Source organism: Stegodyphus dumicola, chromosome 3, assembly GCF_044657685.1.
Source record: "Stegodyphus dumicola isolate Sdum_Otavi_A_Nest chromosome 3, ASM4465768v1".
Lineage (NCBI taxonomy): Eukaryota > Metazoa > Arthropoda > Arachnida > Araneae > Eresidae > Stegodyphus > Stegodyphus dumicola.
The window spans coordinates 44,738,693-44,753,093 of record NC_140770.1 but is presented as its reverse complement, the minus strand read 5'-3'; the positions used below and the strand labels follow the sequence as shown (position 1 = coordinate 44,753,093).

At 31.3% G+C, this 14,401-nt stretch overlaps 1 protein-coding gene across 3 annotated transcripts in view; it reads right to left on the bottom strand.

Moving 5' to 3' along the window:
- Positions 1-14,401, bottom strand: part of LOC118198837 (ankyrin repeat and fibronectin type-III domain-containing protein 1-like) — a 1,134,269-nt gene that overhangs the window by 397,959 nt on the left and 721,909 nt on the right. For all 3 annotated transcript variants that reach the window (XM_085812822.1, XM_085812824.1, XM_085812823.1), the window contains one exon: positions 10,838-11,064. In XM_085812822.1, coding sequence (XP_085668948.1) covers positions 10,838-11,064 — 227 coding nt within the window. The remainder of the gene's footprint in view (positions 1-10,837; positions 11,065-14,401) is intronic.

Genomic DNA, 14,401 nt, shown 5'->3' with positions numbered 1-14,401 from the left:
TAATCCTGGTGCAAGATATTTAAGAGAGAGGCTGGCTTCTCTTAAACGAGATCCGTGGTCTTTGTGATGCGTGTACAGTTCGCAGTTGCTAGTTGTTCAGTTGAAAAATTAATGATAATATTAAATATTATTTCTTGTAAAGGCTCGTGATAAAATGACTTTCCGTTTTCAGTGTTCTTACTACGTTTCCGTATTCCCATTTTATACCCCCCCCCATGCTGTATTACAAAAATAACTTTTCCTATGTTTTGTCACCTTCCATAGTTACAGCCTTAAATTTTATTGCACACTGAAAACATCGTGTGTTAATATATAATGGATAAGATGCGAGAATTTTTCACTTTTCATGAAAGTTAATGGAGCAGAGATATTCAGATACCTGTTAAAAATAAGAAGAGTGCGTACTGTAATTTGTTAAGATACACTGATGTTGTAAGGATGTCAGAGAGGATTTTCATTACGATATATGAATTTTGAAGGAATGCAAGATTTCGTATTATCAAATGCAACATAACAATAAGCTCTTTGGATTTAACAGGATCGTTTAAATTTACTCTGCAAAGATAAAGAGAATATATTTCGGAGGATGCTTTCAGGCTGTAGTAACTAATTCCGGTTACTATCAGAGAGCATTAGTTTTAGAGGAAAGTGATCATCCCGTCTCCTTATTAATACACACATTTTATTTACAATATAATACAATAGTTACAAACATTATTATTAGGCAAACGCCTTTATCATTATTAGGCTTAACACCTTCGATCTTCCATCAAAACTAAACTAAGTTATATAATATCAACACAGGCAAGACGTTCGGAGCGCCACCTAACGGCGCAAACTATCAATTTATAACACAGGCTGTCTGATCTTGTGGATCTTTCTATCTAATGATCGCATGTATTTGTGGATACAGCAAAATCGAAAACTTTGACTACTACTACACTGCTACTACACTGCATTGTATCCATAAACTTAAAACACACATAATATATGCATTTCGCTAACTGTTTTTTGCCGTTCGAAATTTTTATGCACCTCTACAAGGTTGCATAAATTAAAAACAATCGTTTTAATGCAGTTTTTAAGTTATGAATGTACCTCAATATATTGCAGTGAAGCCTTTTCTTATGGCTGTTTCTTTTGCTTGGTGATATTCTTATGAAAACTCTCTTTTTTTGATGTATTACTCTGTATGTATTTGCATGTGATAGTACAAAATGTCTTAATTGTCAAAATCTTGGTTAGTTTTATACTTATATATGAAAAAAAACAGCTGCCTAAATAATAATTACATGTTCATCCCATTCTGCGGAAAAAATAACAAAAAGGGTTAAAAGCAATAACAACGGCAAAAACAATTTCTCTTAAACGCTAAGTTATGATAATTTCTTTGCCTTCAGAACTCATTATTATTTAAGAATATTTAAATATGAAATGTACTTCATTATCGTCGCAAGCTATTTCAAAGGACATTTAAACTGTTGTAAGAAAGAAATGACTTTGTAAAGTTATCCTTTTAGAAATTCCAATTAAGAATATTTTTGCCTTAAGCGTTTTTATAGCTGCATATTCTTCCGCTTCTTAGATAAAGGTATTAAATTTCATTTAATTCTCTGAAAAGAGAATTTTTCGTATCTGCTAAAGTTATTTTATTTGGGAAAGGCATTTTAAGTGAACTTAAATATTTAAGTTATTTCACAGTTGGGTAAGTTTTATCTCCCAGACTTTTTTCACCATTTACATTTAGCTAGATAATGTATTTAATAAAAATAATCCGATAATTTGAATACTTTAAAATAGATTTAACAAGCTTGCATGAAAACTCATCAGTAACTAATCATCAACCCAACTAATTTAACGAATGCTCTGAGATACATATTTCTTGACAATCTTTCTTTATTATCATAATTTATTTATTATTAGATAAACTTTATTATTATTGTTGACAATTTAAAACCTGCAAAATGTTTTAAGATTTTAAATAATATTTTCAATATGGTGTACAATGTTATTGTTAATGGGTATAATATTATATTTCTTGAATGAGTTCAGATGCTCTAAACGCAGTTACACCAGTTTGGAAGACCTTTAAATCGAGATGTTTGAAATTTGGCCTAAAATGACTCTTGATGCAAAGAAAAATTTGATTTATCTGAAAAATTGTTTATGAGAATGACTTCGAATATTAATAAAAATATAAAAATCTCTTACTGCACCGACAACTTCATTTCTCTGAAAAATTGTTTATGAGTCTGCCTTTGAATAGTAATAAATAATGCGAAATATATTCAACAGCACGTTAGGGAATAAAGAGCAAGAACAGTAAAAATAGCAAAATAAAATAACACAGGATGAACTATGTTGTACTATGGGAGTTCTGGAAGCTTACTTAACGATTCACTATTGCCAAAGGCAGAAATAAAATATTTTACATCATAGCTGTTGTTATTCTTAGGTAGAACGATTCCATACACCAAGACATAATAAATGAATACTAACCAGGTGCATTTATTACTCCGTCGAATGTAAACTATAAAGAAAATTCCTTGAATGGCGTAGCTTTTTATACAAATATTATATGAAATTTATGCTAAGCAAAGGCTGCTGTTTTGCTATATTAGAAAGCTTAGCTATTCCAATCACTAATTCAGCTCGATCACTTGCAGGAGCTAAATTTTTAATTTTCATTTATTTGCAAAGCTGAGGAAAATATTTGTGAAAAATTTCTCAAATAAATTGGTTGACAAAGAATTTACCTAAAGGAAATTCCTGAGATAAACTGGCTGACAAAATATTTATCCGAGGAAGGTTAATCAGATAAAATACACGAAAAAACAAAATTTCACTTTGATGTGTGTTTAACGAATTAAATTTTGCTTTTGATAATTTTTGCAAGACGAAAGGAATTTCTTATCGAAATCCAAAGGATCACTGAATTTTGAATTGTTAATATGGGGATAGTTCTAGTTAATGTAAGGATAATTCTAGTGCAAATGCTACTGCGTGGGGATATATATATATATATAAGCTTGTTGGAGTAGTTCAGCGTCAAACATACATTTTTTTAAAAAATTTTTGGACCAATTTTAATACTATCATTTTCGAAGAAAATTCAGTACATCATTTTAAAGCCAGCGTCCGAAAAAAATTTGAATTTTTTTCAGTCATAAATATATAATTCAGTGCATAAGACGTGTAAGTCTATATTTTATGAAAGCGGAGTTAGATGTAAATTAAGGGGTGAGGAACAAGCTTTCACTGGTTTAAAGTAACTAACTTCTCAATTTTTAGAATCATCTGATTTCTGTTAACATATACGTATTAGTCTGGAAAATGGCTTTTGATGGACGTAACTTACAAGGAGGTAAACATAAATAGATGTGATTTGGAAGCACAGCAGGAAGTTATGAAAGCCTTGAAACACAAATGGTAATCAAATTAGAAGTCAAACAACAAAAATAAACGTTTTATTTTTAAATTTTCACAGGACTAGTTTCGATGGTTTTACCGAACCATCATCCTCAGCTGCAAAAGCGCAAATGAACGAGATAAGATATAGTGATAGTGATAAGATAAGAAAGACTGGACAGAAGTTAAGCTACTGGCGGCATCTGTTGATGAAACGAAAACTAAAATACGATTTACTTAAAGGCTAAAGGCAAAGATGGATTGGAATTAGGGTCGTTAACTAGAACAGAAAGAATTTTTTGAATGTGAAGTGACTCTAGAAAATCTAATACATCAATGGAAGATGTGTTTTGAATAATTTTGGCAGCAGAAAAATTGAAAGTGTGATTTTCAGACCAACAATGCTGGACAACTGAGGATTTTTGTGTTTCCTTTTTTCTAACATATGTCTCATTTTAACGCGAAATGTTAAGGCTCTCTTAGTTTGACCAATATAAATTAAACCACACCGGCAAGGAATCCTGTAAATATCCCAGGAATTCATATCCGGAATGGGGTCCTTGAGTATGGAACTCGGAATTTTAATGATGGAAGAATAAACAACCCGAAAGTTAAATTTCTGTAAAATTCGTGGAATTTTGTAGTCAACTAATGGAAAGACGGGAATGACAACAGAATTCTTATAATCTCCTGAAACAAGAGTGTTCCTTTTGGTGTGTTGAGATAAGAATTTTTTAACTGCTTGATTAATAATGTTGTGTGATAAGCCCCTGTCAATAGCTACTGATTTTAAATAATTTAGTTCTTCATCAAGAGACACTTTGGAAGAGCAAACTTGAAGTGCACGGAAAACATAGGAATAAAATGAAACTAGCTTTTGTTTAGTCGGATGAAATGGTTTTAAGTGTGGTGGAAGGCAAAACGATGAAGGTTTACGGTAAACCGTAATTCCGAAGTTGGATGTGTTACGTGTGAGCAGAATGTCGAAGAACGGAAGAGAATTGCAAGTCTCAATTTCAAAAGTAAACTCTATAGCAGGATCAGTGCAATTCATTGTAGAAAGAACTTTATATTTAAATCAGCTTTATTACCTTCAAACAAAATGAAAGTATCGTCTACGTAGCGGAACCATACCGGGAAGTTTAAAGTTTCAAATAATTTTGATTCACCATAAAGCATGTAGATATCAGCCAGGATGGAACTGAAGGTGCTTTCCATGGCTAATCCCTCAGTTTGCTTGGAAACAAAATGCGGTTATTTCAAACAGATTATTCTGTTTCCAGGTATCAAACATTACCATTTTATCCAAATGGTAATGTCAAGCAGAGCGGAAATAGGAGATGGTGTAGAAGATCAAAAGTAATGCAGCCGTTGTCAACAAAAAGACACACTTTGAAATTATTAAATATGATCTTTCTAATGTCATTCATTCATTAAAATGGTTTCCGAGTTTTTACTTCTCTCAAAAGGTTCACAGCATCAGGCACAAGATAAACAAAATGAGAAACATGTTTTTGCTACTTTACCGCCAACTAAATGTTCATTAGTTTACTATGTATACTGGAAATTGTACCAAAGTATTTATCAAAGAATGCCTCATATCTAATTTCTGTCGATGTTGTATTTTCCATACTATTTCTTCCGGAGAGACACATTTTCGACAGAATCCAATAGATAAGATATACGATCATCCTATATATTTATTTATTTATACACTATTCTTTCTTACTGGAATTAGTTTTCTCAAAACTCCCCGAGAAGAAATTTCGGCATTGGTTTAAAGTAACTAATTATATCTATAATAAAATCATACCATAAAATATCAATATTATTTTAAAATTTACGAAAACGACTCTGGTGAAATATACCTTTTGCATCATCTTCATACTGTAAAATTCTAATAATCATGTAATTTCGTATAGAAAACATAAAATTTTAATAAAATACAATATCGATATTAGTACTTGAATGTTTCTTATCACTAACCGTATGCGACAACTTCCATGATGTTGATTATTCTATTTCCAGGTATCAAACATTAGATCTTTCAATTTACAAACCAGTGCTTTGACCACAGATACTGAAGGCTCAAACTTGCAGAGTTTTTTTAATATTATCTAATTATAACTGAAGGAATGGCTTCGTACAAATTATACATACAATGGCTGACCTACTTTTATTGCACAAATAAAATCTTACAGAAGTGTTGTAATTGTTTCAGGTTTAGTTTAAACAATTAAAATTCTTCTTCATCTATCTATATTAGCATTTAATCACGTTTCGTTCATATAAAACATTTGATTTATAACTGTATTTTGCCCATTAATCCTGAGTATTCAAAAGTATTGTACTCATGATATAATTAGGCATTCAATTTCGAAACTTCGAGAAGGGATTTAAATAGAGCGATATGAAATGCTATTCAATATGTATTGAACTAATCCTGCATTTGGTATGTATTTAAACTATTTCAGTAAAAGTAGCTGTGACATGTTTCAGTTACATGACTAAATTTCATTTGTAATAAATAAATGGTGCTGAGTTGCATTCATTTAGATTTTGAATTGTTGTGAACTAAGTACGTGTTAATAATTCCTTTTAAAATAAAACTCTCTTTCAAAGAAGAATTCTGTTTGGAAAATTTATTTACAAGTTTCCCTTTCCCTGAATGTTTCCTTATTTATAAAGTTTTTCTTACTGTTAATTAAAAAACTGAATTATGCAAATACATTTACTTTAAGAGTAAAATAGTTAAAGTAAAGTAAGGTTCATCATTGTGGAAGTTAATGTATAAAAGATTATAAAATTTGATTAAATATTTAGAGTTTTTTTAAAATACTCCACTTTATTTAAAAACACAACAAAAAATGTTGTTAGAGCACTTTTTAATCAAGAAAAAGTTAATTTGTTTGCAAGCAATAACGTTAATTTTTGCATGAATAATTTCCAAGTTTATAGTTTTATTATTTCCAAGTTTATAAATTCTCAGAGGTTTCAGTACACAACCAAGATTATTATATACTATTAAAGAAACGGTAATGTTATGCAAATTTTACAGGTCTCAAAAACGTTGCAAGACTATTTACCTGTTGAATGGTTGGTCACAGACTTATAGTTCTAGTCTGAGAAATAAATTTGTTAAAAGGCCTTAAAGGTTATAATAAATGTGGTCAAATGATGCTGTTTAGCACATTTTAGGAAACACATTTTTATATTAATTTTACAGAAAATATGTTAATCATTAAAATTATTTCCATAGACAAATTAATTAAAATATATCTGTGATATGATCTCCGTATGATCAAATCATATGATTCAATCAAAATTACCGAAGAAAAATTAATCAAGTTTTTGGAATCTGTGTAACTATTTGCAAAGATTCTTTTTGAATACATTTTAATGGTTACAGTAATTCCTTTTGAATGCATGTTGTAGTTATGAATGCACATTTTTAGGAGATATTTGTCACGTCAGAAAATATGAATTTAGAAACATTGGTCTCAAAATAACCATTTCTAGAAATTCTAAAATTTGCATTGTATTACCTCATAAAATTGAGTTTTAAACGATTTTCAATTCAATGTTCTTTAATGCGAAACTAACTAAAGTTGTAAAATTCGAAGTGTATTTTTTTGCGCCAGGTGTGATGTTATAAATCAGCTTTGTAACTAGCGCTTTCTCCTTAGCTCAATATGAATATTCAAATTTTATGCACTTTAAGTAAATAGTGATTTTTGATTATAGGTCTACGACTAACATTCTCAGATATATTTATTTGTGGAGTCAAACTGAAACATTCTCTCTGTATAAGGCATCAAAACAGCAAATATTCTTAATGTAAGAAATGTGACTGATTACGCTGCAGAAGATATGATTTTCTATCTGATGTGCAATAAAGTGTTTCCATGCAGATGTACGAATGCAAGCATATTTCACCATAAATAAAACTTAAACTTTGAGGGATATTCTGATTCACGGGCATACGAAATCCAAAGATCTGATATATAATTGAATTCGTCCTGCTATAAATTTTTAATATAATACACCGTTGTTATGAAAATAATTTCAATTGAGGAAAAAAAACGAAAAAAAAATTTGTTCACCTTTGTTTTAAGAATTCAGCCGATTATTCTGAAGTCTAAGATGCTGACGTTGCGCTTCCGAAGACGCTTGGACGATCTTCTAATATCGTTTTGAACGGTTGTGGAATATATACACGTAGTAGTTGGTTTCTAGCTCATTGTAGTTATTTTCCACACTGGGCTGTCAGTTACAGCAAACGAACGTAAGTATCTCTGCGTCTGGCTTTCTGTATCTAACAGGAGGTTTAAATACAGCTTAGATAATAGGATAAGTATATTTTACAGAACTTTATTAGTTGCTATAATACAGAATTTCCTGAAACGGTGTACTTTTGTCAAGCGTATTTAAACAAGCTGGAATTCGTAATAAGCAGACTGCACAGAAAGACACAATTGTTTCGCTTTTCATTAGGACAAAGCAGGGCCAAGTTTGTAATGTTTATAAAATAAGTTTTATAAGGGGGTCGTATTGCATAGGGTCATATAAGACTCCTTAATAGTGTAAAAATTATTCATTAACAGGTTAAGTTACACACGGACAATACATTTAACTTTATGAAAATTACAGAGCAAGAGTCTGAAATAACCTATCAGCTTAAACACTTGGCTTTTACAGGAGTCCTTCTCTGGCTACTCACCAGAGGGCACCCTTGTTGTTACAGTTAATTCAACAGTTTATATTAGCAGCAGAGTCTATATGAAAGGACTTGATTATAGTGTTAAATTTGTATTTTAAAGGATGAGGGAATGAAAGCATTTGATATGTTCGTTGTACCTGCCAAAGCCTGGATTATACTTTGTTGGATTTGTTATTTTGGAATTATCGTAGTGCAGTATTCTGCAACGAAATAATCACAGTCTGAAGAAACAAAATCATTCAAACGGTTGCAAACATTAACTCTAGGTATTTCAGCTCAAGTGTGAAGAAAAAAATCTTTTCTATGTGTGTCCTGTTTCTAATGCCGTGCATTAAATACTTTTTAGAATCTGTGTTAATTTTTAAATAAGATTTAAATATTTCTTAATATATTATTCAAGATTTATTGTCATATAAACTGGCAATATTCTGGCTACTGCTACAAAGGACTGTATGGAAAAGGACGATTTGAGACTGCTGAATTTTTATATCAGTGATTTATTAGCAAGACTTGATTTTTTTCGAACTTCAGTTATCCTGTAGCAAATAAAAGATTATTAGGAAAGGAGACTGACTTGATTTACAAATATTATTCAAAACTAGAAGTTATTAAGTTTAAGAATCTTTGCAATGATACAACTCGACATTCATTGTGCTTTGGGCTGCAGTGTAACTAGATATGTACAGAAATAAGTCCTAATCTTTATTTTTTCCTTCAAGTAATTAAAAATACTGCAAATATCTGAAGTAAGAATGACTGCGATTTAAATAACTCGCAAATCAAAAATTACGTAGAGATTTATTGATATTCATCTGAAAATATCTTATTTGCTTTTTACTTCCTTGTACGAAGTAAAAAGGAAGTATTGTAATCGCGAAAAGTTTCAGGCAACATATTTCAAAGAAAATATCCATTTTGACCGCTATCGAATGCAATTTAACGATGTTTTTGCGTGATATCTGTACGTAAGGACAGAATAAAAGACACCTTTCCTGCAAAAAAAGTTATAAAACTGCTTTAAAATTAATTCTGAAGAGAATTTTTTGTGGCGTCTGTACGAACGTATGTACGTTCGTGCGTACGTACGTATCTCGCATAACTCAAAAACGAGTAGCCTCAGAACGTTGAAATTTTGTATATAGGACTGCTATAACATGTAGATGTGCACCTCGTATTTTGGTTGCAATCGGCCGCACCTATATTCACTCTGTTACCCGTCTCAGTGATCTCAATTTCTTTACTCTTATATGTTTGTAAATTGTACGTTTTCTGCTTTAAAAATGATTGAATTATGTTGTTCTTATCTTACGGTTAAGGGTTTTATGCCGTTATTGAAATCTGTATGCAATATTTTTAGAATTATCAACAATTTTAAAGTCGTTTAAGTTCCGCTAAGCCTTTTTTTTATGGCGGCCATTGATTGTTTACATTTAAAACAGCAGACTAGTGGATTTGTTGCCAATATAGAGAAACTTAGCTTCGCAACAACAAAGATAACGCCTTCATTTATTATTGTCAATTAAATCATGCTTAATCCTTTCTGAAATTTTTTCGAGGAAGTAAGTGTAATTTACTTCGTAATTTTTAATGCAGATATTTTGAGTTTTTATGTATTTTTACTTTGTCGCGAAGTGAGAGCTGAATTAATTGAATGAGAAATACTAAATCGTCTGTGAAAAACTGTTTCTTTTCTGTTTTGTTTGCTTAATTTCTTTCATACATCGTTTTAGCTTTATTATAGTATTTGAATAGAACATGTGGCAACGATAATTCTTCAAATGATATAAATTTTGTGCATTCAGAGTGCCGTTATAATAAACAAAAATAGTGAATTTTAAAGAATGCATTTATTCTATTGTGGTTTGCGCTGTCGACGAAGTAGATTTAATTCAATCCAATCAATTTAAATGAAATTCAAGAAAAAATGCGTATAATTTAGTATTCCGTACAAGGAAGTCATGTGGTGTACACATCAGATTTTTTATGTGAAATAAACAATATGTCGATATAATTTATATATTCGGTTAAAAGTTAATAATCGGTAAAATGTTTGTAATGTAGTCTGGGCGGATCCTTATTAATATTAGTTTGAGATCACAAAACTACGCATGAAGCCGAGAAAAATAAATTTTGCTTTAACGTCACAACAGGGAAACCCTGTAAATTGTTTAAGAAAATTTCACAAGTAAATAAATACATTTGCATTAAACAAAACTGGTAATTATCTCAGTTTTATTCAGTTAAATACCAGTTTTATTTTTTAATATATTCTTATTATTATAACCGGACTGATAGATTTCTTATGCTTCCGCTACACAGTTATACATATTCACTTAGATTTTTTATGCGCAGTTAAATTAAGTCTCTTACATACATTAAATTGTTTTATCTTTGTACATTATGTAAATTCTAAAAGCCAGATACAATGTAAATGATTAAAATTAAAAAAAAAATCATTTCATATACAGATGGTAAATAGATGTCATTTCAGATAACACAATGGTACTTATTCTTAATTCGAGATTCATAATTGTTTCCACCATCTTCTGTATCTGCATAATGAATATTCAGAACCTTGTTATGGAATTTAAATACATTTTCATATTAAAATTACTTTAATGCATGATTAAAGATGATCTAATATATGACTTTACCCATGCTTATTCCAAGTGTAAAAACATTCCCGCAAGTAAAGAAATGTTCACATACCTTTGGAATGTTTGTTAGATGCCGTTGGAGAAGTTGTAGAACCATTTCCTCGTTTATGGGACTCTAACTTGGCGGGCACACTTGGAGATGCAGGCAGAGTTTTACCCACAGATCCCGGAGTGACAGGAGAGATACCACCAGTACTGGAAGTACCAAGGTCCAAATTATATCCCGAGCTTGAAGATTCAAGCAAACTGTCTATGCTGTTGGCTTTACGTAAAGACACCCTGAAAAGAAAGGAATTCAGCCTTTATTAAACTGCGACTGAGAACAATGCTTTTAAATTTTGATAAACTAATTAAATTTATGCAGTTTCGGTACAATTTCATAGCACACATTTAGTTATCAGGATAAGCATTCAGATGAAGAGATGTATAAAGCGCAATTATCTTTTTTTGAGGAATCAATTATCTTTAAAATGTCAAAATATATTAACATTTAACGCAGTGTGAAGCTCAGTATCTCTGTTATTGACTAGTCTATGATCGTGAAATTATGCATTCTCAGTTTTATTCAGTTTATATTCTCAGTTTTATTCAGTTTATATTCTCAGTTTTATTCAGTTTATATATTTTTCTCAGTCTGGATATTGTATTTGCTACTTTTACTTTCTCTTCCAGATATAAAATATTTTAAATAAAATAGAAAATGAAATACCTTTTCTAACATCGACGTAAAATTGTAATACGCTTTTCAGGCAGCTTTATTGGTAAAGAAATAACGAAATTTTTATTGTTAGCTAGTATTTTCTTTTACAAATTAGAAAACTAATGGATAATTGAAAAGGTTACTTTAAAACCCATTGACTAGCATTTCTTTCTGTCATTCTTTGACACCCCCAAGTTGGCTATTTTTTAACATAAAATCTAAAAGTAATTTCTTAACTTTTTATGCGAGAACAGTAATACTTAGTTGTTTTATATTCACATCTATGAAAATTGAGGTGCTGATATGACTTTAAATTTAATTATAATTTTGACATCTTTACATCAGAATCGCAATAACTAGCTATTTTATATAGATACAGTATTCAGGAATTAAACAAAATTTTTTGAAATTCTAATCAGCAAATTCAGAGAAATCATGACCTCAAACAGTAAAATCACATTTTTATGAAATCAAAATTGAAATATGCTAACAAGTTAATTTTTTTTATTATCTGTAACTAAATGCGTATAATAGTGTAAATCGAGGCATTTTATTTATAGTCACGGGAATTTCGTATGAGGAATTTGCTTACAGGCAAATATTAGCTATCAACTAATTAAGTGATAAAGGCTCTTTAGTGGTAACGGCTTAGAATTATTTTTAATTATTTATAACTCTGATTCTAGAAAGAATTTATGCGCAAGATTTGTTTTAAAATACTTTTTAAAACAAATGTCGATGTTGTTTTTTAAAAACCCAATTTTAATAAAAAAAAAAGCCGTTTTTGATGTATTTAAAGAAACTTCCCTTTTAAACTAAAATGCCATATGTATGATCCAGTATGCAAAAATGTAGATAAAATTTCAGCTTTGGTAACATTCGTTTTGGAATCATCTGAGTGAAAAGCTGTGTAAAAGAAAGGCACGCAGAATCCCGAAAAAAAAAAAAAAAAAAAAAAAAAAAAGATACAATAGAAAAAGCTGATACTATAAGTGTGCTTCTTTAAATCTGTCACACCAACTGAAATGATTAAAAAATTTATAAAAAGATAATAATAAGTTTGTAGAAGCATTAGGCTTTTTTGAAGCAGCAAAACGTGAAAAATGGTCATTACTCTCACCGGGACTCGAAGTCTGGATCTCTCGAATACCCGTTGAGTATACTTCTAATCACCCCACGAAGACATGCGGAAAGAAGATAGAAAATACCTTACACACTGCCCCTTTCAAAAGGCGACTGGTGATTGGGGAACCTGTCGCCAAATCCTGGTGGTGACGAATTGTCGTCCACCATCTTTTAGTTCTGGCGCCACTTGTGAAGTCATTAAATTTCTTTTGAAAATGGAGACGTGAAAAATGTTCAGTGCTCTAGCCGGGACTTGAACCATGTATGTCTCGAATACGCCTCAAGTCTGCTTCCAATTACACCACGAAGGCACGCGGAAAGGATGGAGAAAATACCTTATACGTTTTCATAAGTGAGGTAAAGATGTGAATGCATTTTTTTTTAATTCAAAGGAGGGGAGCAGATACTTGGCATATCGGAAGTCCCGATATATTAGAACATTAGGGTCTTACTCAGCACTGAAACAACACTTAAATTACGAAAGGTATTGCCTTAGTTCAATAGACTTCTAAGTATTCAGGAATATTTCAGAAATATTTTGCATGATGTAAAGATTCATGAAGCGAACCAGTAAACAAGAGAAAAAAGCTTCGTTTATAGGACTTAACACAGGCCCACCAGCGGCCAAGCGGTAAATTCCCGGAACACTGGTAGTTCGGTCCAAGGTTCGAATACGGCGAACCGGCTGACTGCACGGTTGCTTTTTTTGTGGTTTTCTCCGCATGTAGCATGCTAATACGAGCCAATTTCTCTTAGAAATTCATCCACGAAGGCATCCCTCTCTTCCGTGTAAAGTCTTAGGACGGAACACGTAAATAATAATAATAAAACTTAACACATAATCCATAGGCAGTTTCAAGTCTGTTATGTGATCCAAATGCAAATAATTGAAACAATAAGACGTAAATATTATATATTGATCAGCATTTTAGCATCTGAATTTTGAGATATATATTTCACCGTTTTAGGTAAGAAATATGTTTAACTGCTATCACATGTAAAAAATATGTTAAATAATTCATAACTTCCACAGCGTTTCTGGATATTATTACATAAAATTTAGTTTCAAAATTAAAAAAAAAAATTCTCATTTTTATCGCGATTATTCATCCCATTACGAAAAAGTCTTTGTTAGAGTAAGACACGTTCTAGCTAAATTAAAATTACTTGACTGCTAGAATGTACTAGAAACCTTTTTTTTAACTCAAACTTATTCACAGATCACCCCCTTGGAAGTACAAATAAGTAAGAAAGTATGAAAGCTGTAAAAGTAGAATTATAACTTGAATACTCAACCGAAGCTTCATAGAGTTATTTAACTCGTAGTTGACTTTTTGGCTAATATTACCGCCGTAGATTAATAGGTAATTAATATGCAAGCTTTAACTAGTATAGTTCGACCGTCTGTAGCGCAACCCTGGTTGGCATTCTGCCAAAACACATAGACTCACCCAAAAGGGGCAGTATTACTACTTGCTGCGACGTGAAAGGTCTTCTCTTCTCCAGAAAGAGCTATACTGTAGGGAAAGAAAGTTCACATCCTTCCACCCTATTTGGAGAATAATTCGGTCCGAATGGCGCATGCGTGTTTGCGCTCATGGTCGCGGATGAGACGGTCGAACTATAGCAACAACGTAGCCGAAAGTCAGAAGACTCTTTGTCAGAAGTAACTCATACCTCCTCTTAAATAGCAGTTTCTAACCCACTCTGCATCAAGCTTGAAACTGGAAACACATTTTGGTAGGAAAGTGTATATATGAAAATGAGGGTGTAAAGGAAACGCCGTTTCTA